This window comes from Eublepharis macularius, chromosome 6, assembly GCF_028583425.1.
Source record: "Eublepharis macularius isolate TG4126 chromosome 6, MPM_Emac_v1.0, whole genome shotgun sequence".
In the NCBI taxonomy this organism is placed as follows: domain Eukaryota; kingdom Metazoa; phylum Chordata; class Lepidosauria; order Squamata; family Eublepharidae; genus Eublepharis; species Eublepharis macularius.
The window spans coordinates 42046982-42067173 of NC_072795.1; the positions used below are offsets into that span (position 1 = coordinate 42046982).

Consider the following 20192-nt stretch of genomic DNA (forward strand, 5'->3'; position numbering starts at 1 on the left):
TAGCACTCTCAGAATTCCACAAATTTCTATGGTAAATACTATAGAGATGGATGAAATTCATAGAATATTGTGGTAGGCTGTGATGTCACTTCCAGATTTTTACCTGGAAATGCTGCTGCTGCTGCTGCTAACAACAACAACAACGTTTGATTTATATACCACCCTTCAGGACAACTTAATGCCCACTCAAAGTGGTTTACAAAGTATGTCATTATTATCCCCACAACAAAACACCCTGTAAGGTGAGTGGGGCTGAGAGAGCTCCAGAGAGCCCGTGACTCTCTGGTCACCCAGCTGGCATCAAGTGAAGGAGTGGGGAATCAAACCCCGCTCTCCAGATTAGAGTCCCGTGCTCTTAACCACTACACCAAACTGGCTCACTGATGTCACAGTGTTGTCATTTCCTCCCTCCCATTTCTTTCTCCCTCCCACCACCTATCTGATACATGAGTGTGCCAGCTATTGGAGGACAATTGACATCCCTACTTCAATGGAAGGAATGGGTCTTCTTGTACTGTTTGCCTCAATATTTAATTAACACCTAGTCTATTAATTCCATTCATCCTTCTCTTCCTCATAATTCCAGTGGTATCAACAACCTGGCCAATAGCTTGGATAGAGGGCAAAGAAATGGAGTCTGTCAATAGGAGAAAGAAATACTTACTGGCTTAGCTGAAGTTTCTGATAAGCAAGGGTTACTAACTTCCTGCCCCCCATCTCACTGACCTAAGGTGCAAGAACCATTAAAAATGGGAGGATTCCGTTTAATAAAAGAATGCTGTATTTTGTGACTGAATCTCGTAATTCAATCCAATCCAATCCAATTTTCCATTTCAATGACCATAATGCACAGATCAAACATCATAAGTTTTACAAGAGAAGCCCAATACTACCTTACATTAACCTTTTTAAAATCACATTCTAACTGCCACAGATTTAAAAATTTGCCACTGATAATATATTTTTTTTATTTGAACCAAATTCAGAAGATTGTCCTCAAAACTTGGAAATCCAGAGTAACAGCAAGTGAGATCAAGGGACAGGTCAAAAACTACATGATAATAATGCATGAAAAACAGATTATACAAGGTTACTCCCACAAGGACAAACTCTTTCAGATTCAGGAATAAATCTAATAGTATTTTTTATCTTTCAGTTTTTTGAACATAAAATTTTAACATGCTGCTGTATTACCATCTGGTGTCAAATATAGATTTTTCTTTAAAAAAAAACTTACATTCATATTTATTTTTATCTCTAGTAAAGAAGTTGAAGACAATAGGAGTAGAGGAAGACATAGTTTTGGACTTTTTGGAAGTCATTAATTCATAGGGTCATAAGTCAGAAGCGACCTGACAGCACATAACATGCATTTCAATGCAGCATTGCAGCTACTTCATTATGGCGCCTATTATAGTCAGTTTGTGCAATCTTACTGCACCAGCTGATGAAATGGTCAACCATTGAAATGGGTCTTGATAACCTGCATATTTCAAGCCACCAATTGCATTAGCCCTGGTTCAAAAAGTGGATACTTGCTTCAAGACAACAGTTGTTCAACTGATTCGGGTCTCGGAGGCTTACTTCTTAAAAGTCTACTTTGCTTCTTCTTTTTCCTCCCATCCCTGGTATTTTTTTCTAGCACCACCATTGTTTCTGGATTCGTTTACTGTAAATAAATCCAGGGAAGTAACTAAAGACAAGCAATTATAAAAATTAAAAATAAATGGAGTTGCTCATAGCTCTGGTAAAGTTTAATTATTACAAGGCTCTAAAAAGACAGTCTTGGTGAGATCATAGCAGCTGTCCTTTGTCTGTGGATCAAGAAATATGTATTCATCTGTAAAACATGATGAAACCACTACACAAGGCTAGCATTAGGGGAAACAAATTAATGAACAACTTTCACATTTCCATTGACATTGGTACCCTGGAAAGATGTAATTCCACAAATGTAAACCACTCTGAGTGGGCATTAAGTTTTCCTGAAGGGCGGTATATAAATCTAATGTTGTTGTTGTTGTTGCTGTTATTATTTGGCTAAAGAAAGAGGAAAGAAGGCCTCAAATAAAACGGTTTTTTATCCTCCCAGAAGCTAATTTTTTTTAAAAAAAATTGGTCACATCATAGTGTCAAATTTTGCCTATTAATATTCTGGTCCAGTAGATTTCCAAGTTATGAGTTTTCAAGAGTCAAAACTAGAAAATCTAGTTAGTCTTTAAGGTGCTACTGGACCCAAATTTTGTTCATCTACTACAGACCAACATGGATACCCACCTGAAAGTGCCTTTTAATATGTCAATGATATGAGAGAAAATAAAGCAAAACTTTTTTTTTCCTTTTTAGGGGTGAATATGGTGTGAATAAAACCTAACAGCCAAAATTAGCCTCTCACAGAAAACTATTAATGAAGAGAATCGTTGTCACAATCAACACTGGGCAATATAACTTATGGCAGATTGCACCGTTTCCATATGTGGTTGGGGGGAAACGTTGAATTTTAGAATCTAGGCTGAACTTTGCCAAATGAGAAAAGATGCTGCATCACTTACCAGCAGATGTCTCTGTTACTCTCACCTTCCAGAAAAGTTTGCGTAATGGATGAGAGAAAAGGAGCTTGTGTTGTTGATGGCTATCAAAAAGCCTCTTGCTTCTATGAGCTTTGGTCTGTAATCTTTCTAAAAGAGGAAGAAAGATACATGTGAGTGATGTGGTCTGCTATTCTAGGAATATGAATTGTGTTGAAATCCAGGGCACCACCAGCACAGTGAAGTCATAAAATTGGTCATTATTTGTAAAAAGAATTTCCTATACAAAATCAAATGCTCCAAGTCTTATGGCTTAGCCTCATGGTTAAGCTTCATATATGAAAAGGAAAACTGCCATTTATAAAATGAAATTAACATTTTAATACTTTTCTGAACTTCTTTTCTCCTGCCCCCCCACCCCCCATGAAGATGAAACCATGGCCTTAATCAAGATAAAAATACAAATCAACAAACAAGATAGTGGTGCTACCAAGACCGAGGGCAGCCAGATAGCCTGTTCTGGTAGGAAAGTCTCGTATTTGTGCTTGGTGCCAGGGAAATAAATTGAGAGAAAAACAGGCATACAAATGCCCAGTATTTTCTAATTAAGAGTTCCAAGAAACAAGCTGTTCAAGAGAGGCAGAGTTTTGGGGGAGAGCTCATAGGTTAAAATAGAAAGCAAGAAAATAAAAAGTAAAACAAGAAATATCCTAAGGCAAGGTCCCTGATGTGGTGACCACGGGCACCATGGCACCTACCAACATCTTTCCTAGTGCCAGCTAAATGTTTTTGGATGTGGGCAAAGTAGGGTTGCTGTTCTTCCAGTGGAGGTGGGGGATCTCCACTCCCTGCCTCCACCCCCCGCTACCACTCACCTGGCCAGCCAAGGAAAAGGAATGGGAATAGGCCTCCCAGAGTGCACTTCTGGTGCAGCATGTCGACATCACTCTCAGGAATGATGTCATCATGCAAACCCCAGGAGTGCTCCCAGGCTTCGTGCCCAGTTGATTTGGCCCATTTGGGGACCCAAATCAGCTCATTGTGAAGCCCCGGAGCACTTCTGGAGCCCGCACAATGACATCACTCCTGGAAATGACATCATCGTGCCGCACACATGAAGACACCCAGGAAGGTAAGGGGACCTGGAAACCTTAGGGCAAGGTCAGGTGAGGTTTTTGCCAAACTAGGCTTCTGATTGGCCATTGTAGATTTGATTGACTGTGCAGGTTTTCTAAAATGTTGCTTTGGCAGCAGCTACCACCACAGCACAAGGATCTTCACTATGTGACTAATGTGGCACTCCTGGCCAGCAGCAACAGCCGCTGCGACTGGAGCTCCTCTCTCTCTGTTCTCTTGCCACTGTAATGGGAAGATTCAGAGAGAGAGATTATGGACCTTAGAGAATGTTAGGGTCATACCGTGTGTCACAAACCTACAGAAAAACCCAAATGAAGCTACAGAATGCTGTTCTTTACTGTCATGTATGTAATGGATAGTTTTAATGTTAACTTTTTAATGTTAACTTTCCTCATTGCAGAGGTGGGAGGGATGGCCAGTGATGAAAGGGCTGCCGCAGCCTCATCTCCCAGATGGTGGAGGTTCTTAGGCACTTTAAGGACTTTACCGCCACTGTCTTGTCTGACATGGCAACTAGTGGTGTGTAATCCAGAATTTGTGATAGGCCAAATAGATTTCTGCTGATTCAGCATAATCTGGCCATGATGGATCAAATTGGAGAAACCCAGATCAGATCTGGGGCCTATATTGTATTGCGCCAGATTTATTTGGCTGCAGACAGCTGCAATAGCAGCCAGTTTCAGCAGAACCAGAGCAGCAGCGAGAGGGAAGTGGTGAGAGGGCAGTGGCACAAAGCAGTCAGGCTCCACTCTGTGGCAGGGGAGTGGCAGCAGGCTGGTGAGGTAGGGGAGAAGGCATCAAGCAGAGTGGCTTCCCATCCTATCCTGCTCCCCCATTCCTGTCTGAGCTCCAAAAAAGCCCTTCAAGCTACAACCATCGGCCTATTAAATTCTGTGGCTCTGGCAAGCCTCTCCCCCTTGCTTCAGTAACAAGGGAGTCTCCACTGGTTTGAATTTGGGATTCTCTTGTTTTAGGAGTGGGACTAGCTTTTGGGACTACCTTTTGGCCAGTGGTTGTCTTTTCTAACCCTCCAAAAATAATGTTAAAGAGAAGAGCAAGAAGAGGACTTGGAGAACGATGCCAGCTGAGCTATTTGGATGGGTTGAGAAAGAAAAAAAATCTTTTTGAAGGCCAACTACAAAACACCACCAACTCTATGAGGTAGATCAACAAAGGAAGTCAAGGGGGCAACAGTCCTATGTAAGATAGCAGAGTGCCCTGAAGAGGGGCCAGAAAAATAGCTGATAAGAAAGTGGTTATGCATAAAACAAGCATATAAACAAAGTACCAACAACAAGCAACACCTGACATCCAAATGACAGAACTTAACAATCTTGGAGGATTCTAAAGTGTTCTGTGAGGCATTATACCCCATTTATACCCCTCCTTACTGTGGTTGCCAACCTGTATGGAGACATCCCAGAATTATAAATGACCTCCATATGATAGATTATATTTATCTAGGAGACAATAGAAGCTTTGAAGGATGACATCTGTGCTATTACTATATGGACATTTTTCTAACAGATGGTTTCCAACACCTTCATGTGGCACCTTGAGATCTACTTGCATTACAACTGAAATCCATTTAATAGCTTTTTTCTACCTTGGAGGAGCAGGTGGCTTTGGGGCTTGGGCTCTGCGCTGAGGCCATCCATTGTACCATTTCCAACATCTCCAGGTGGGGGTAGAAATCTAACATTATTACTACCAGGGCTTTTTTTCAGTGGGAACATGGTGGAATGGAGTTCCAGCACCTTTTGACAATGCTTGGCAATAGTGCATGAAAAAAATGTTATTTCAAAGAATCCCATGTGTTTCTTCCTCATTTCCCTCTTGAGAGTTCCACCACCTCTTTTCCCAGAAAAAACCCTGATTATTACTAAACAAAATGAGATTTTAATTATGTTGGAGACAATTTTGCTTTGTATGATGACCTCTTTGGCACCCATAGCCACAGACTGAACCAGATACCAGGGACCTGTCACTTCAGGGCTTTTCCACAGCACAAAAAAGATGGATTCGAAGTATGGATCCTCAAGGACCCTCAGTATTAGGGGTAGACAGCAACAAAAAGTAGTATTTGGACCCAATTATATGGTATACCATAAATGTTATGGTATTCCTGATATTAGGGTCCCATTCACTATTTGGATCCATTTTTTTCTGGGAATTCCAAATATATTTGTCTGTTATTCCCTATGAGGCAACCTATTTGGGGGATTGAAGGAGGCCTTTTTCAAGTGAGCTCCACTAAAAGTGCATAAATCCTAATCCTTCTTGCCCACTAGTCTCCCCAAGTTTCAAGAAGTTTGGACCTAGGGGTCTGATTCTATGGACCCATAAAACAAGCGGTCTCCAGCTACTCTCTATTGTTTCCTATGGGGGGGAGGGTATTCCAAGGCTTTCCAGGGCTAAGATACCTTAACCAAACACAATGGGGCAACCCCTGGCCAGAAACCAGTCCCAATGCAAGCTAAACCAAGAAAGCCCGAAGAGAACCAATGTCAAACAAAAGAATCTTGCCAAAATCAAACTGAACGAAGGGACACTGTTGCAAGTCCAGAAGAACCAATGTCACTCAATGATGCCAAGAAGAAGTCAGGGCCGATGTGAGAACACCATAGAACAGAACCAAACACCAACATGAACCATCCAGCAGAACCACCAACCCGGCACAACCGCTGGCAATGTCAAACAAACAAACAAACACAATAGTATAAGATCCCTCTCACAGGGAAGACCTCAGAAAGTGAGAGGGAGAGGGATCATTTTGGGTAATCCAAGTTCTCCATTCTCTGCAGTCTGCACAGCTAGACTGTCAATCGGAGGAGCCTTGAGACAGAGATGCAGAAGCTGCCCTTCATCACTGGCCCTCCTGTTCCCTCCCACCCTTGCAAAGAAGAAAGTTAACAGGACACAGGAACAACACAACTAGTTTTTTGGGGGTGTTTCTGTGGGTTTGCTTCTGCTTGTTTTAATTTAACAATTTGGTGAGTACATGGTGTCAAATTCTTCCTGTTCCAGAGGTAAGAGGACAGCATTTTTGGTGCTGCTTTTCTTAATTTTCTATACAGAATTGTGCCAAGGCCCAAGGAGTGTGTTCACTGGGCTAGGTTTTTGGGGGTGGGTAGGGGGAAGATTCCAAGTTGGAGTGTGCATTTTGTAGTGTGCCCAGTGGATAAAGTGTCTCTGTGATGGAGTCGGTATAAAAATGTCAGGATTGCCAAGTGCCGCATCCAGCAAGAGGCTGGTAAAGGCTTGAAACAGCAGCAGGAAGGGAGTATGATTAACATGTCCCTTTCCCCTTCTGTGGCTAGCCAGAGAGAGAATGGCAGTTGGCAATAGAATCATAAGTTGGTGCTAACAGAAGAGGAGGTAGACAGTTAGAAGAAACAGAAGAGTTAAGGAATTAGAGTGGACTGCCTATCCAAGCCCTGTGATCTGTATACCACATTTTTGTGCCATGGCAGTGTTGCACAGTGGCAGGTGCATGTTGTTGTTTTTTGCATTCTGTGGCAATGGACATGATATGGGATTGCATGGTGAGTTATGGGTGGTCTTGTGAAAACACTCAGAGGATCCATGAAGATCCATGCCTTGAAACAATGTTTTTGAGATTTGGTGGTGCCACAAAGTGGTGGGTGTTGTTGTTGTTGTTTTAGATTTTGGTTCTGCCCTCCCTGCAAGCGGGGTCAGGGCGGATTTTTGTGTGTGTGATTTTTGTGGTCTTTTCTGTGACTGGATCTGTCATGGGATTGTGTGGTGAATTTTGGGTGACACACTGTAAAACTCCAGAGGATCTATGAGGAACTGTGCTCATGCTTTTGCATTGTAGTGGTGCCACAAAGTGGTGGTTGCCTGATTTTTGTTGGTGCAGTCTGTGATGATCGCCATGCTATTTGATTGCATGAATGCATTTGATTGCATGTATGATGACTGCGTGCTATTTGATTGCATGGTGAGTTTTGGGTGGCCTCATGTAAAAATCCAGAGGAACCATGAGGATCCATGCTTTTGAATCAGCTTTTTGCATCATGGCAGTGCCACAAAGCAGTGGATGCATGATCCCCCCCCCCTGCAAACTGTGACTATAAGCATGACATGGGATTGTATGGTGAGTTTAGGGTGACCCAATATACAAATCCTGAGGTTCCATCAAGATCCACGCCTTGAAACCAGGTTTTTGAGCCGTTGCTGTGCCAGGAAGCAGTGAGTGCATGATTTTTTGGCTCAGTTTGTGACTATGGACATATGAGATTAACTGGTGAATTTTGGCTAACCTCATGTAAAAACCCAGAGGATCCTTAAGGATCCATGCTTTTGAACCACATTTTTGCACTGTGGTGGTACCACAAAGTGGTGAATTCATTTTTTGCTGCAAACTGTGGATATGGGCATGACATTATATTGTATTTTGAGTTTTGTGTGACCCCCATGTAAAAATCCAGATCGATGAAGATCTGTTCTTTTGAACCATGTTTTTGTGCCATGGCAGTGCCACCAAGTGGTGGATGTGTGATTTTTCTGGTTTACTTGGTCACTATGCATATGACATCGAATTGTGTGGTGACTTTTGGGTGACCAATGTAAAAATCCAGAGAAGAGGATCGCTTTTGAAGCACGTTTTGGTGCCGTTGAGGTGCCACGCAGGGTTTGTGGCAATCTGCCACAATGGCAATCTGCCATTGCCAATCTGTGGCAATGGACACTATATTGGACTGTATGGTGAGTTTTGGGTGACCCCATGTAAAAATCGATTTGTGCAGTGCACTCTGTGGCACGGTGGGTGCATGATTGTTTCCCTGCTGTCTGTAGACTAAGACATGTTCTATAATACGGCCTGTTTGTTTTGTTTCACTATAAAAATCATATGAATTCATGAGGATCTGTTTAAAGTCATCTAGATTCAACTTTCACCCCCCCCCCCAAATTTGGCAACCTACTAAAAGGAAACAAAATATCCATGTCCCCCTTTATTTACATCCAACCACAAGCCCAGGTCTTGGGACACCTGAATTGGAAGCTAGAGGGTTAGGGAACAAAGACCAAAATCTTCCACAGGACATTCGAGAGAGGAAATGGACGCATATACAGCATTAATACAGTATTACATGGCGGTGGGCCAGAAGACGTGCTCAACATGACGGGTCTGAAACGCTGAGGAAAGCCAGGTTTATTGCCGCAGATCCAGCCAAATATCCTTTACACTTAGACGCTGGGGCGCATCGCTTCAGCCACCTCTTTAATTTGCTCCGCACGCTTTCCGAGCGGCCCTCACAGACAAGGCACAAACCGCGCGCGCAGGAAGGTGAAGCTACCGTGACGCGCGTAGAACCCTCTCGGCATCTTGTGCCAGGGCGTTTTATACATTGCCACGAGAGACATGAACCTGCCCGGCTGAAGTCTCGAGATGGGAGCTTAGGGTTGTCTTGCGACGCTTCAGCGCAAGCGACCCCCCGCCCCCGGCCATCCCTCAACCCCGCGTTGTCTCTGACGCGCCGTCTTGCGAAGCGGGAGCCCCGCCAGCGTCACGCGCCTAGAGGGGCAGCAGCAGCTCCAGCTGAGAAAAGGGAGGGGGGGGGCTGCGCTGAAGGAAGGAGGAGAGACGGGAGGGGGGCCGACTTGCGCCGGGAAGGTTGGAAGGGGCGGGGCTCGTTGAGAGGGGGCGGGGCTCGAAGCGGGGCCGCCTCTTCTCTCGCTGCTCCTGCTGCGCTCAGGGGCCTGAGGTGGAGACTAGCGCAATAGGACGGCGCTTGCCCCGTGGAGGAGCCGGCGCCGGGCTTGCGAGGAAGTTCCAGCATCTCGGTTCAGGGCTTCTCTCCTCGGCTGGGCGGCGCTCGCCTCTCGCCCCGTTTGCTGGCTGGCGGCTCGCCCCGACCTGACACACGCCGCGCAGATGTGAGCGAGCCTGGCCAGAGCTGTGCAGCCGCCGCTCCAGTCAGCTCGTCAGCAACTGCGTCCCGCTCCTCCCAGCCAGGTCCCAGTGGGAGAAATATGTGGCAGCCGGCAACGGAGAGACTGCAGGTAAAAAGGGTGAGATTTGGGGCGGGGAGGGGGGGGGAGGATGCCTGTCATGTGACTGTGAGGTTGTGTAGAATTGAAAAAGGGGGCAGTTGGAGGAGGGGGGATCGCCATCAACTTGGTTGCCCTTTCCGCCTGCTTGGTCCTGGAAGGTTCTGCTTGCAACTTTGCTCTTTCCCCAGTCGCATTCCAGCATGGGCTGGGGAATCTTGACTCCAGATGTGCTTTCTCTGGGGAGGAGGGAAAAAAAGCAGATGACTTGCAGATCAGGGGTCTGGGCTCTTTTGCTTGTCTCTGAAGCGGGGCTTCGTTCAAATAAGATGTTTACGGAGTCTTCGGTCCCCTCTTTCCACGTCGCTGAATCCCGCGTTAAAATCGCTTGGTTTTCCCCCGTTGCAAAAGGGCTAATCGGAGGAAGAGGGGAGGGGTGGACCTGGCGGGCTAGTTGTCATTGACGCCTGGCTGTAAACTGTTGAGATCCCGATCTGTTTGGGCTAGAGACGGCGAGACGGGGCTGTTGCTCAATTGCAGACGTAGCTGGCAAGAGGAGTCATTAACCACACGGATCGAGGTCTTCGGAGTTGGCGGCGGGGGAAGGGGCACGGGTGCTCTTGTTGCAGGTCTCTCTCTTACTCTGAAATATTCTCCAGATGGTCAGCCAGAAAGGCTGCCAGAGAAATTTACAGAATTCCTCAGACAAGCTTCTTGGCAGGCCAAGGCTGCACTAAATCTCAGAGTAAACTCCGAAGAACTTCTGAGGGGCAAAACAAAACACTCTGAAAAGCAGAGTTGGATTTGAAGGCATGGCAAGGAGAAAATAAAACGCTAATGCAGATTCATTACAAACGCAGATTTGTAAGGGCAAGGATGGAGGTCAGCAAACATGTGTCCTATCCCCCTACGGAGTGGGAGGTGCCTGCTAATACTTGCAGTAAGTCATGGTCTATTTTATGGGGATGGTGTGCATTTAGAACATTGAAGACTTCATACTGAGCTGTGTGGACTCAGGAAAAGTGCTACTGTGTTTTTACCACGATTCATTAAGCATAATGCAAGATGATCTTTGTTTTTCTGGAGATACTTGAGGACAAAAAACTGTGGTGTCTCTTGAAGGATCCTGTCACAGTAACAGTGATTTCTTAGTGTACTTTCTTTGTGGGATGGTCATGGTGTTCCTGTGTACATGTGCATGCACACACACATAACTATTTAACCACAGCATGCTTTATTTAAAGTGCTTTGAGGAATTCTGGCTTGTGTTCATCATGGTAGTATTTTCACATTTGGAATATCAGCTTTGTATTCAGTGATTAGATAGTTATTGCAACATTGGCTGTAGTACTTTCTGTTGTGTACATTGTCATTTTCTGAAGTCAGGCTGTTATGTAAAACCCCTGGCACACTAAAGATATGAGCAACAGTTACGAAGATTTTTATGAAAGAAATTCTTTTTCTACTATGGTGAGACATACTTCCTAAATGACACTCTCTCCTCTATGTTGAATCCTTGAACTATTTGCTTCAGTGCAAAATTATCTGGAGTATGCCTGTAGGCCTGCCTGATACTGAGATTGTGAATATGTAGGTAGCTGCCGGTCAATTATAAAACTTAGCTATTGAGTTAATATTGTAAACTTTTCGAGATATGTGTCATGGTTTACATATTTAAAGTGCAGTTGTTTCAAAGTTTCCTGACAGATTTGGTTTTTATACCCTTCAGAAACTTTTCTGTTTCAGTATAAACCTTCATGTTTTTGAAGGATATTATCTTAAAATAAACAATAAAGTATTTGTTTTGAATTTATGGTACAGAGGTAAGGGAGACAGTCTGCCACATGATCTGTTGCTACAGTTACAAGAAACTGGCAGACAAGACTGGTGCCAAGCCATTACAATTTGAGGTGAAAAGCAGAGGGAAGGGACTGATGGGTGGGCTCAACTTGTAATGGCTCAGAGATTTCTGAGCTGAGAGAGGTAATTTTCCTTTCTTATCATTGAAATTCTTCTACTGAACTCAGGTTTGGTGTGGCTTCATTTGTTTATAATCAAAATATATTTTGGTGATGTAAAGTGCTGTCAAGTTGCGGGCAACTTATGGCAATTCCAGCTTTCAAGGGAAGAGATGAACAGAGGTGTGTTGTCATTGCCTGTGCAGTGATACTTGACTGCTTTTGTGGTCTTCCAATCCAATTACTAACCTAGGCCAACCCTGCTTAGCTTCTGAGAGCTGATGGGATCAGGCTAGTCTGAGCTATCCAGGTCAGAGCAAAATATATTTGTTCCAACCCATATTTTGTGTTGCCAGCATGTAATCAGCAGGGCCAACAAAGTCAGTGTTTTCTGAAGTGTCTTGTGTATACAGAGCCATAAAAAATGGAAGAGGAGGAACCTTCAGCATGGGCTAGGAAAAGTGATGGGGTTTATTTTAATGGTAGTTTACTCTAATGATGAACACAAGGAGATGTGAGTCTGCGTATTGGTGCATCATGTTGTTGTTATGGCTGTTTCTATAAAACATAATGCAACTCATTGTTTCATGGATTTTACCCAGGATTTTGATAATATGTTCTTTTTCTTAGAAGTTAATTAATGGATTGGATGTTAAATATTTCATCATCTTTTTAATTTTCAACGTCAGCTAATGAACTGTTTTAGACATTCTAATGAATGCTAATGAACCATGATTTAGACATTCACCATCCAAGGTGTGAACGTTAAATGAACCAGCAGACTATGAATGAATAAACACCAAGCAAGATAATAAATTATCTTCTGCCTGGGGAGTAATAGTACAGTTGATATGTAGTATTAATGTGCAAACATTATAATAGTTTATTATTACCTTTTATCTGAATGCCACCCTAACTTTTTGTTTCTGAATTCCTATTATGCTTTTTCTTTTCATAGTTCACTTGAAAAAGCATGTTGGGTTTATCTCAGTAAACTGTGTTGGTATCATCTGTTGATGGGTGTTCTTCTTCCCATTTTTTCCTAGGCAATTCTCAAGAATGGCACTCCCAGTAGAGGGAGAGTTCTCTTGTTCTGGTGGTAGCATGATCCTTCCATCAGATCCTCAGGGCCCCCCACCCCCCTGTCCAGCATAGCTAGAAGCAAGTAGTGCTTGGACATGGTAGATATATGAAGATGCCTTTAATAGTGAATTGTCTGTCAAGCTCTGTATCATCATATGGTTGGCAGTAGTTTCAGGATAGGGTCAGAGATTTTTTTCTAGCACTGCTAACAACAACAGCTGCGCTTATATACCATTCTTCTAGACAGATTAGTGCCTCACTCAGGGCTAAGCTAGAAGTGACAAATTACACTTGAATGGCAAGTGAATAGACACACATGTATTCCTCCCTGTTCACTTGTACTCCACTTGCACTCCACTCGATCAAGTGGAGTGCAAGTGAACAGGGAGGAATACATGTGAGTCTGTTCACTTGTCATTCAAGTGTAATTCGTCACTTCTATCTTGGCCCTCAGAGCAGTGAACAAGTTAGTGTTAGTGTTCAAGACTGTAGGGGGTGGGAATGTTCCAGAACATGACAATTTGGTTCTGATGCAGGATCAAACTGTGACGGAGCCTGGAAATAATGCTTCAGCTTGTGCATTCTCCTACATTTTGTGGTTCTTTTTCTCATTAGTTTATTGCAGATTTTGACTTGCTAACTTGGATGAAATTGCATTGCAATTGTGGTTTGCCATGTTTCACGGAGGGAGTAGATGGCAACAGAGGAACAGAGAAGAATGGAAGTCAACAGTGGGGCATGTGAGCCTGAGTTTTGTTTCGGGCTAATTCATGTGGTATCAGTCATGGGTTGCCATTGTATCTTGATTATGCTAATTTCTTTTTAAAGTACTATCAGAAGAGGGAACAAAGGATTCAGAAAAGAAGAATGTGTCTGTTTAATGCTTCTGCAAACCAAATTTATAATGGATACATGTCATTTTGGCTTACTGTTCTGAGTTGGACTTTCCCCCTCACATACTTTATTCACATTTTAATATAAATAAATATGCAAGGAAACCTGAGACATGCAGAAAGCAAAGCAAAATAAAGCTTACTGTGCAGTTTTACTATATCAACTCCATAAAGTTCCTGAACCAAATATCTAGAAAGAAATAGCTGAACATATTAAAACACAGTTATTGGTCTCTAGTAGATATTGCTCCTCAGAGGTTTTATTGTTTCTGTGGTTGGAAACAAGGAATGGATTTAAAGGCGGGGGGTGGGAGAGATGTGGCTATTCAAACTTAATTTAGCCAAGTTTGTTTTGGTCTATGACATTTGATCATTGTTTGCTGTCATAATTCTAGTAATTATCTGGAGATCTAAGATGGCACTGATGTGGTATCCTTGTAGCCACCTCTCCCTGTAGCCTCTTTTTAGACAACTGTTTTCTTTCACCCTGCAAGTAATAGGGGTTTTTTTTTTGCTGTATTGCCCTCCCTCCCCCATCAATAATTCTTTCCAGTCCCCAGATAGCAGATTCCTGGGGTCATAGGATCTAAGTGTACTAAACACTGGGTAAGTTGGGGACTGCAGTGAGGTGTAGCTTTACTAATGGAAGAGGGCGATGCTTCAGTTAAGCTTAGATTTTCTTCCTTTTCCACTCCAAACAACAACAGTGTGCTTATATACTGCTCTTCTCGACAGATTAGTGTCCCACTCAGAGTGGTGAACATAGTGTTATTATTATCTCCACAATACAGTTGGGAAACTGAGAGGAGTGGTTTACCCAAGGCCACCCGTTGAGCTCATGGCAGTAGAGCAGTGGTTCCTAACATGGTACCCATGGGCACCCTTGCATCCGCAGACACCTTTTCTGGTGCCTGTCAAGTGTTTTTAGAAAGGGGGTGGGGCCAAGTAGGGCTTTTGCCAAGCATAGCTTCTGATTGGCCATTGGAGGTTTGATTAGCTGTGTAGATTTTAAAAAAATTGCTTTGGCAGAAGCTGCTTACACAGCAGAAAGGTCTTCACTGTGTGACTGAAGGTAAACTGTAGCAGCCATTTTGTGGCTGTACCCACCACACTGTGTCAGAATTCCAAATGTACCTGCAGGTTCAAAAAGGTTTGGGATTCAAACGAGTAGAGTGCTGATTCACATCCCAACCACTAATAGAAAAGAGCAGGGCTTTTTTTCAGCAGGAACGCGGTGGAACAGAGTTCCGGAACCTCTTGAAAATGGTCACATGGCTGGTGGCCCTGCCCCCGATCTCCAGACAGAGGGGAGTTTAGATTGCTCTCCGTGCCGCTCAGCAACCCTCTGAGTTCTACCACCTCTTTTCCCAGAAAAAAAGCCCTGGAAAAGAGCAAGAGTCCAGTAGCACCTATAAGACCAACAAAATTAGTGAAGAAGTAAGGTGTGACTCACGAAAGCTCATACCCTACTACTAATTTTGTTAGTCTTATAAGTGCTACTGGACTCTTGCTCTTTTCTGCTGCTACTGACAGAATAACACAGCTTCCCATCTTGATCTATGTACTATGCTACAATGGCTCCAGTCTGTATGGCAGCTCGTCCATATGGGCCCTGTGACTCTTGGAATCAGTTTTCTGGGGATTAGATGGGGTTGCTTGGTAGAAGGGAATGACGAACAAATTCACATCTGCCAGTGCTTTCCACAAATGTATCACTGGATCCAACACAGCTGTTAGCAGAAAAGTCAGCTGCTGGGAAGGTAAGCTGTAGAGTGTAGACTATAGAATGCTTTAACATTTCTTCACCCACATGTAACCAGGCCCTTAATGGGCGTTGCTGCTATCACATTTAGTTAGGTTCTAAGTATCAAGTCAAGGCTTTATCTGGTTGCATGTTTCACAAATGCATTTACATAGTTAAAGCAGTCACATTAACTGAAACCCTTAAAAAAGGAAGCAAACATGCTTCAGTTTATGCTGTGAGCATAGTAATGCTAGAATGTGTAAAGTTATTGGAAAGGCTAGGCATACCTTATTCTGTTGAAATGGATGCAGTGTAAGGATGAAGTTAAGCGACCAAACTTCTTTTTTAGAGAGGAGAGAATAACATAATGATCTCTGGTTTAAAAAAAAATGTGGTGAGATGGACTCAAAGCAGCATCTTCCTAACATGTATTATTATTTATTTAACAAAATTTATATACAGCCTTCCTGCCCTTACAAGGACCACCAAGTGGCTAGCAAGTTAAAACATACACAATAAAATCACTTTTAAAAAAGCAACTTTAAACAGTTAAAACCAGAACTAAAAACAATTAAAACATTGGGTAGGAAGGAAGGATCACTGAGGAAATCTGCTGGTGGAAGATGCAAGAGAAGTGGAAAGAGGGGAGGGTGTTCCAGAGATTTGGTGTCATGATCACCAAGAAGGCCCTATCCCAAGTTGCCACCCATCAAATCTCAGAAGGTGTGTGTTGGGGGGAGGTATTACTGAAGTATTATTACTTCTGTATTATAGGAAGTTTATTTAAATTCATCAAGGTAGAAAAGACTGCTTGTATTATGGTATATGTAAGGGTTTGTAGCTGGGACGAGCCTTACTGCAGATATTGTTGCAAGGACACACACAAAACCAGGAGCTCTGGATTGAAGTCAATGTGTGTAGAACTATTAGTTGAAACCAGATATAACAAGTAAGGATGCCAAGTATAACAGGAATGGAGGTTGAGACATTAGTCAGGTGTACACTTTGTAGGATATGGGTGATACAAAACAGTAATGTTTCTACAGATTGATACGACGGTTTCACACATACTTATTTATCACTTGATTGCTTGCATTTGTAAATAGTCCATACAGATGGAACTGTAATATTGTTTAGCATCAGTCAGCTGCAGTACTCTGCCTCCATACTTGGCTGTCAAATGTCAAATAAATAATAGCAAAGAACATAATAATGGCTTGACTACTGTGCAAAAATTTGTGGTCTCTAATGATATAGTGACTAGTTACATTGAGCAGCCAGAGGACATATCTGTTGATGTATTTTGATGAAAGATACAGGCTGAGATGTTTGTGTGAAGCCACTGCTTCTTTGTGAACATCACAGCCAATTTTTTTACCTGATAATCAGCCAGCTCCTGGCCCCAGAAGCAGGGACTATGTTTCATTGTCCCGTTACAGTGGTAGTGTTAAAATGGATTTGAGTGCTGCCACCACTTTAGCCTTCACAGGGGAGATGGTTGCGTTAGCATAAATCAGTTGATGCTGCTGTGATGTGCATGTATTTGTATCCAACACTTAGCTTGCAGTGAGAGATCTTTGTTGGAGTAGAAGTGCTGAACATGTACAAATTAAATGAAAAATAGTATAGCATAACTTGTTTTAACCTTGCACAACCTATGCTTATAGGAAAAGAACAACAGTCACCAGGAAAAAGTAAAAGCGAAGGCTTCTAAAATGAAATGATTGTCACAGGCTTTTACAGGAATATGGATTCCATCTGAATGTGCCAGTGCAGACAAAAATCAGAGTTACTTGGGTTCCCAAAGACACCTGTAACCTTTAAATGATAGGGACTGTAGACTATATTACTGTAGACTATGAGCGGAACTACAAGTGACAAAAGGCACAGGTTGGACTCTTGTCAGCTTCTCTCAAGTTTTGATGGGAAATGTAGGCATCCTAGTCTTGCAGCTTGGCTCTATGACTGCTGTCCAATGGACTTTTTAAACTGTCACTTGTCCAACATTCCGCCAAGCTGCCTACATTTCCCATCAAAACTTGAGGGAAGCTGACAAGTGTCCAACCTGTGCCTTTTGTCACTTGTAGTTCCACTCTAAATTACTGTCATTTATTATGTCATGTCAGATTGCTTGTTTTGTTTCAACATTGTTTCAGCACTGTGTCAGATTTCTGCTTTTCTTTGAATTTCTGTAGTCTACATGCTATTGTATTGTATGTTGAATGTCCTAGCTGTTGATCATATTGAATTGTGCTGTGTGTGTAATCTGCCTTGAGTCTCAGTGAGAAAAGTGGACTATAAATAATGTAAATTTTAAAAAAATTAGCATGTCTAAGACTGGATGATCCTGGATGTTGGTTCGACAGAAGTCTATTCTGTAACTGCACACTTTGTTTTAGAGTGAATTCATAATGCCTTGTATTTGATAGCAAACTCTCAAGCAGTGCTGTTTCTGAAAGAGCTTTAGGTTGATTTATGTTTGGACCTCTATGAATGTCATCATGTTGTGTTTTTAAGGCCTTGGGCATCTTTGTTCTTTCAAGTCTTTTGTGGTTTTTGTGTGGGGAAGTTGAGTTCCACTCCCATACTTGTCATCTTTATGATCTGGATGATCTATACTCTCCTTCTTCCAACTTCCTCCTCCTCCTTCTCCTTATTACTACTACTACTACTACTACTACTACTACTACTACTACTACTACTACTACTACTACTAGGATGTTTAGTCAGTTGGAGGTTATGTTGATGCAAATCATATGATGGAACACTTAATGCTTTATGTAATGTGTCAGTATAGAGATGCATTTTTGCTTTGGACACCTCCACCTGTCCCACTTTTCTTCTTCAGCTGTCTTGTACATTGTGAGCTAATGGGTGGTGTGTGACTCTAACAGCGTAATAGAAGGGTATAACTCTGATAAGGATTAAATTGTTAGTGTGCTGTAGATACCATTATATAATAATTGACTTAACTGGTAAAATAGTAACTCTGTAAGGTTTCACTGTTGCTTTGTTTCGTTTTTCCAAGCAAAACAGAAAAATATATTTATATAGATCCATATTATATAATTTTAATTTTTTTAACTGGTTGTTTTCAAAACTCAGTGTTTGGGCTGGATGCCAGCTTATTTTTGTAGCCAGAATTTATGGGCTTAGACTGGAGTAACTCTCCTTAGGATTTCATTGTGAGAGTAGGATGACCATTATTCACACTAATATTGAACTTAGGGGTAGTTTCCGCTATCTTTTATTAAAAACATGCTCCAAAAGGTTCTATGATACATTGGATAGCGTTACAGTAGAATTGTAATGGAAATGGATGTAATAAACCTAGATTACAATAAATGTTAGCTACATTTTCTTGGTTTTTTCCCCTTTTGAACAGATGGTTGGTGTTTAGAGCTAACAGATGTTGGAATTTTATCTGCTACTATCATGACAGTTGGTGTTGAGGTGTTGACGTACTTGCTGAAAAGTGCCATTTTGAAATGCAGAAGAATTTAACTTACAAAGTGGTGTCAAATGCTTTACACATCTCTCTGCTCTACATTATGTTTGCCTATAAATGAGAACTTAGTAATGTCAGGTGAAATGGGATTTGTTTGATATGATCCTCTAATTATTTATTGCAGAATACTCTAATTGGCTTCAGGAGGATTATTCTTGAGTTGGTTATCAGATCTGCTCAGCCGTGGTAACACTGTCACCTGACATCAGCTATTTGCATACTAATGTTCAGATCTTACTCATCCAAGGCAAATTCATCACTTAAACATTTTAGAAGTGTATAAAGAGCCCATAAAAATAGCTTTTCTGCTGCTCTTCATGCACAGGCAATGTATGTTATTCATTTAAAAAGTGGTCTCGCCTTAAGATTTATACCCATTAAAAAGCCCATTTGGGCACTATTTTTTTTCATTTTCTATCAACCTGGACTGGCAAGGCTTTATAGCTGTGGGAGGCAGAGGGAAAGAAATGTATACCACCTCTAGTATTCTTCTTCCAAGTTGTTTACTGAAATAGACATAGTAAATGTAACCAACTAAAGCATTAATTACATTTCTGTCAACTAGAAAGCCTCACGTGGCAGTCTCTGCAAAAAGGAATGAAGTTTGGATTCAGATGTGAGCAGAAGGAAAATTATAATGCAATTCCACAGACACTTGTGCACAATTTTTGCAAGGAGCCCAGGGCCACAGAGTGATATAACTGTATCTGCTGTTGCAATTCTCCTGCTTCCCACTCATGAAAAAGGTAGCCACAACTCTCTCATGTAGGTGGATTGACATCTTTGCATTTAGTTTTACTTTTCTAGCATATGGGATAAAATAACCTATCTGTGCAGAAGGTACCAGGTATCTCATATGAGGACATTGAGATTCAGTTCTGTGTTTTAACGCATCTTTGTAGAATGCAGTAATTGAACTACAAAGTACTACCTGCAAAAAAAGTATCCAGATAAGTGTTTTGTTTTTATGCTTTAGGTTGTCCATTTCCTGACAGTTTGAAATGTCATTGTAAATAATGAAAAAACTTGGTTAAAATAGATTCATCAAGATCACTATGTAACTCTTACTTTCTTTACAGCTTGATCTATTCCTATTATAGTCACCAGATAAATACGAACTCCCTCTTTAATCTTCATGAACTGTGTAACAATTGTCTGATGTTATCTAAACGTCCCTTCAATCTAGTTCAGAGTCCCTGGAGGGGAGAGCGAATATTGTCTTCCTTTTTAAATTAGCCTTTTCTGTCGCAACTCTGATCGTGATCCATAAAGCCAAAGCATATGTGTTTGAATCACCTGTTCACTGCCACATTCCTGACTGGGTGT

General features: G+C 42.1%; 1 protein-coding gene across 3 annotated transcripts in view; it reads left to right on the top strand.

The window, feature by feature from the left end:
* Window positions 1-9381: 9381 nt before the first annotated feature.
* PID1 (phosphotyrosine interaction domain containing 1) overlaps window positions 9382-20192 on the top strand; it is a 165517-nt gene continuing 154706 nt past the window's right edge. The window contains exon 1 of one of the 3 annotated variants that reach the window (XM_054984052.1): window positions 9382-9701. In XM_054984052.1, coding sequence (XP_054840027.1) covers window positions 9663-9701 — 39 coding nt within the window. In that variant the 5' untranslated portion in view covers window positions 9382-9662. Of the gene's footprint in view, window positions 9702-10430; window positions 10621-20192 lie in introns of those variants that run through there. The other 2 variants (XM_054984053.1, XM_054984051.1) reach the window with 2 other exon arrangements.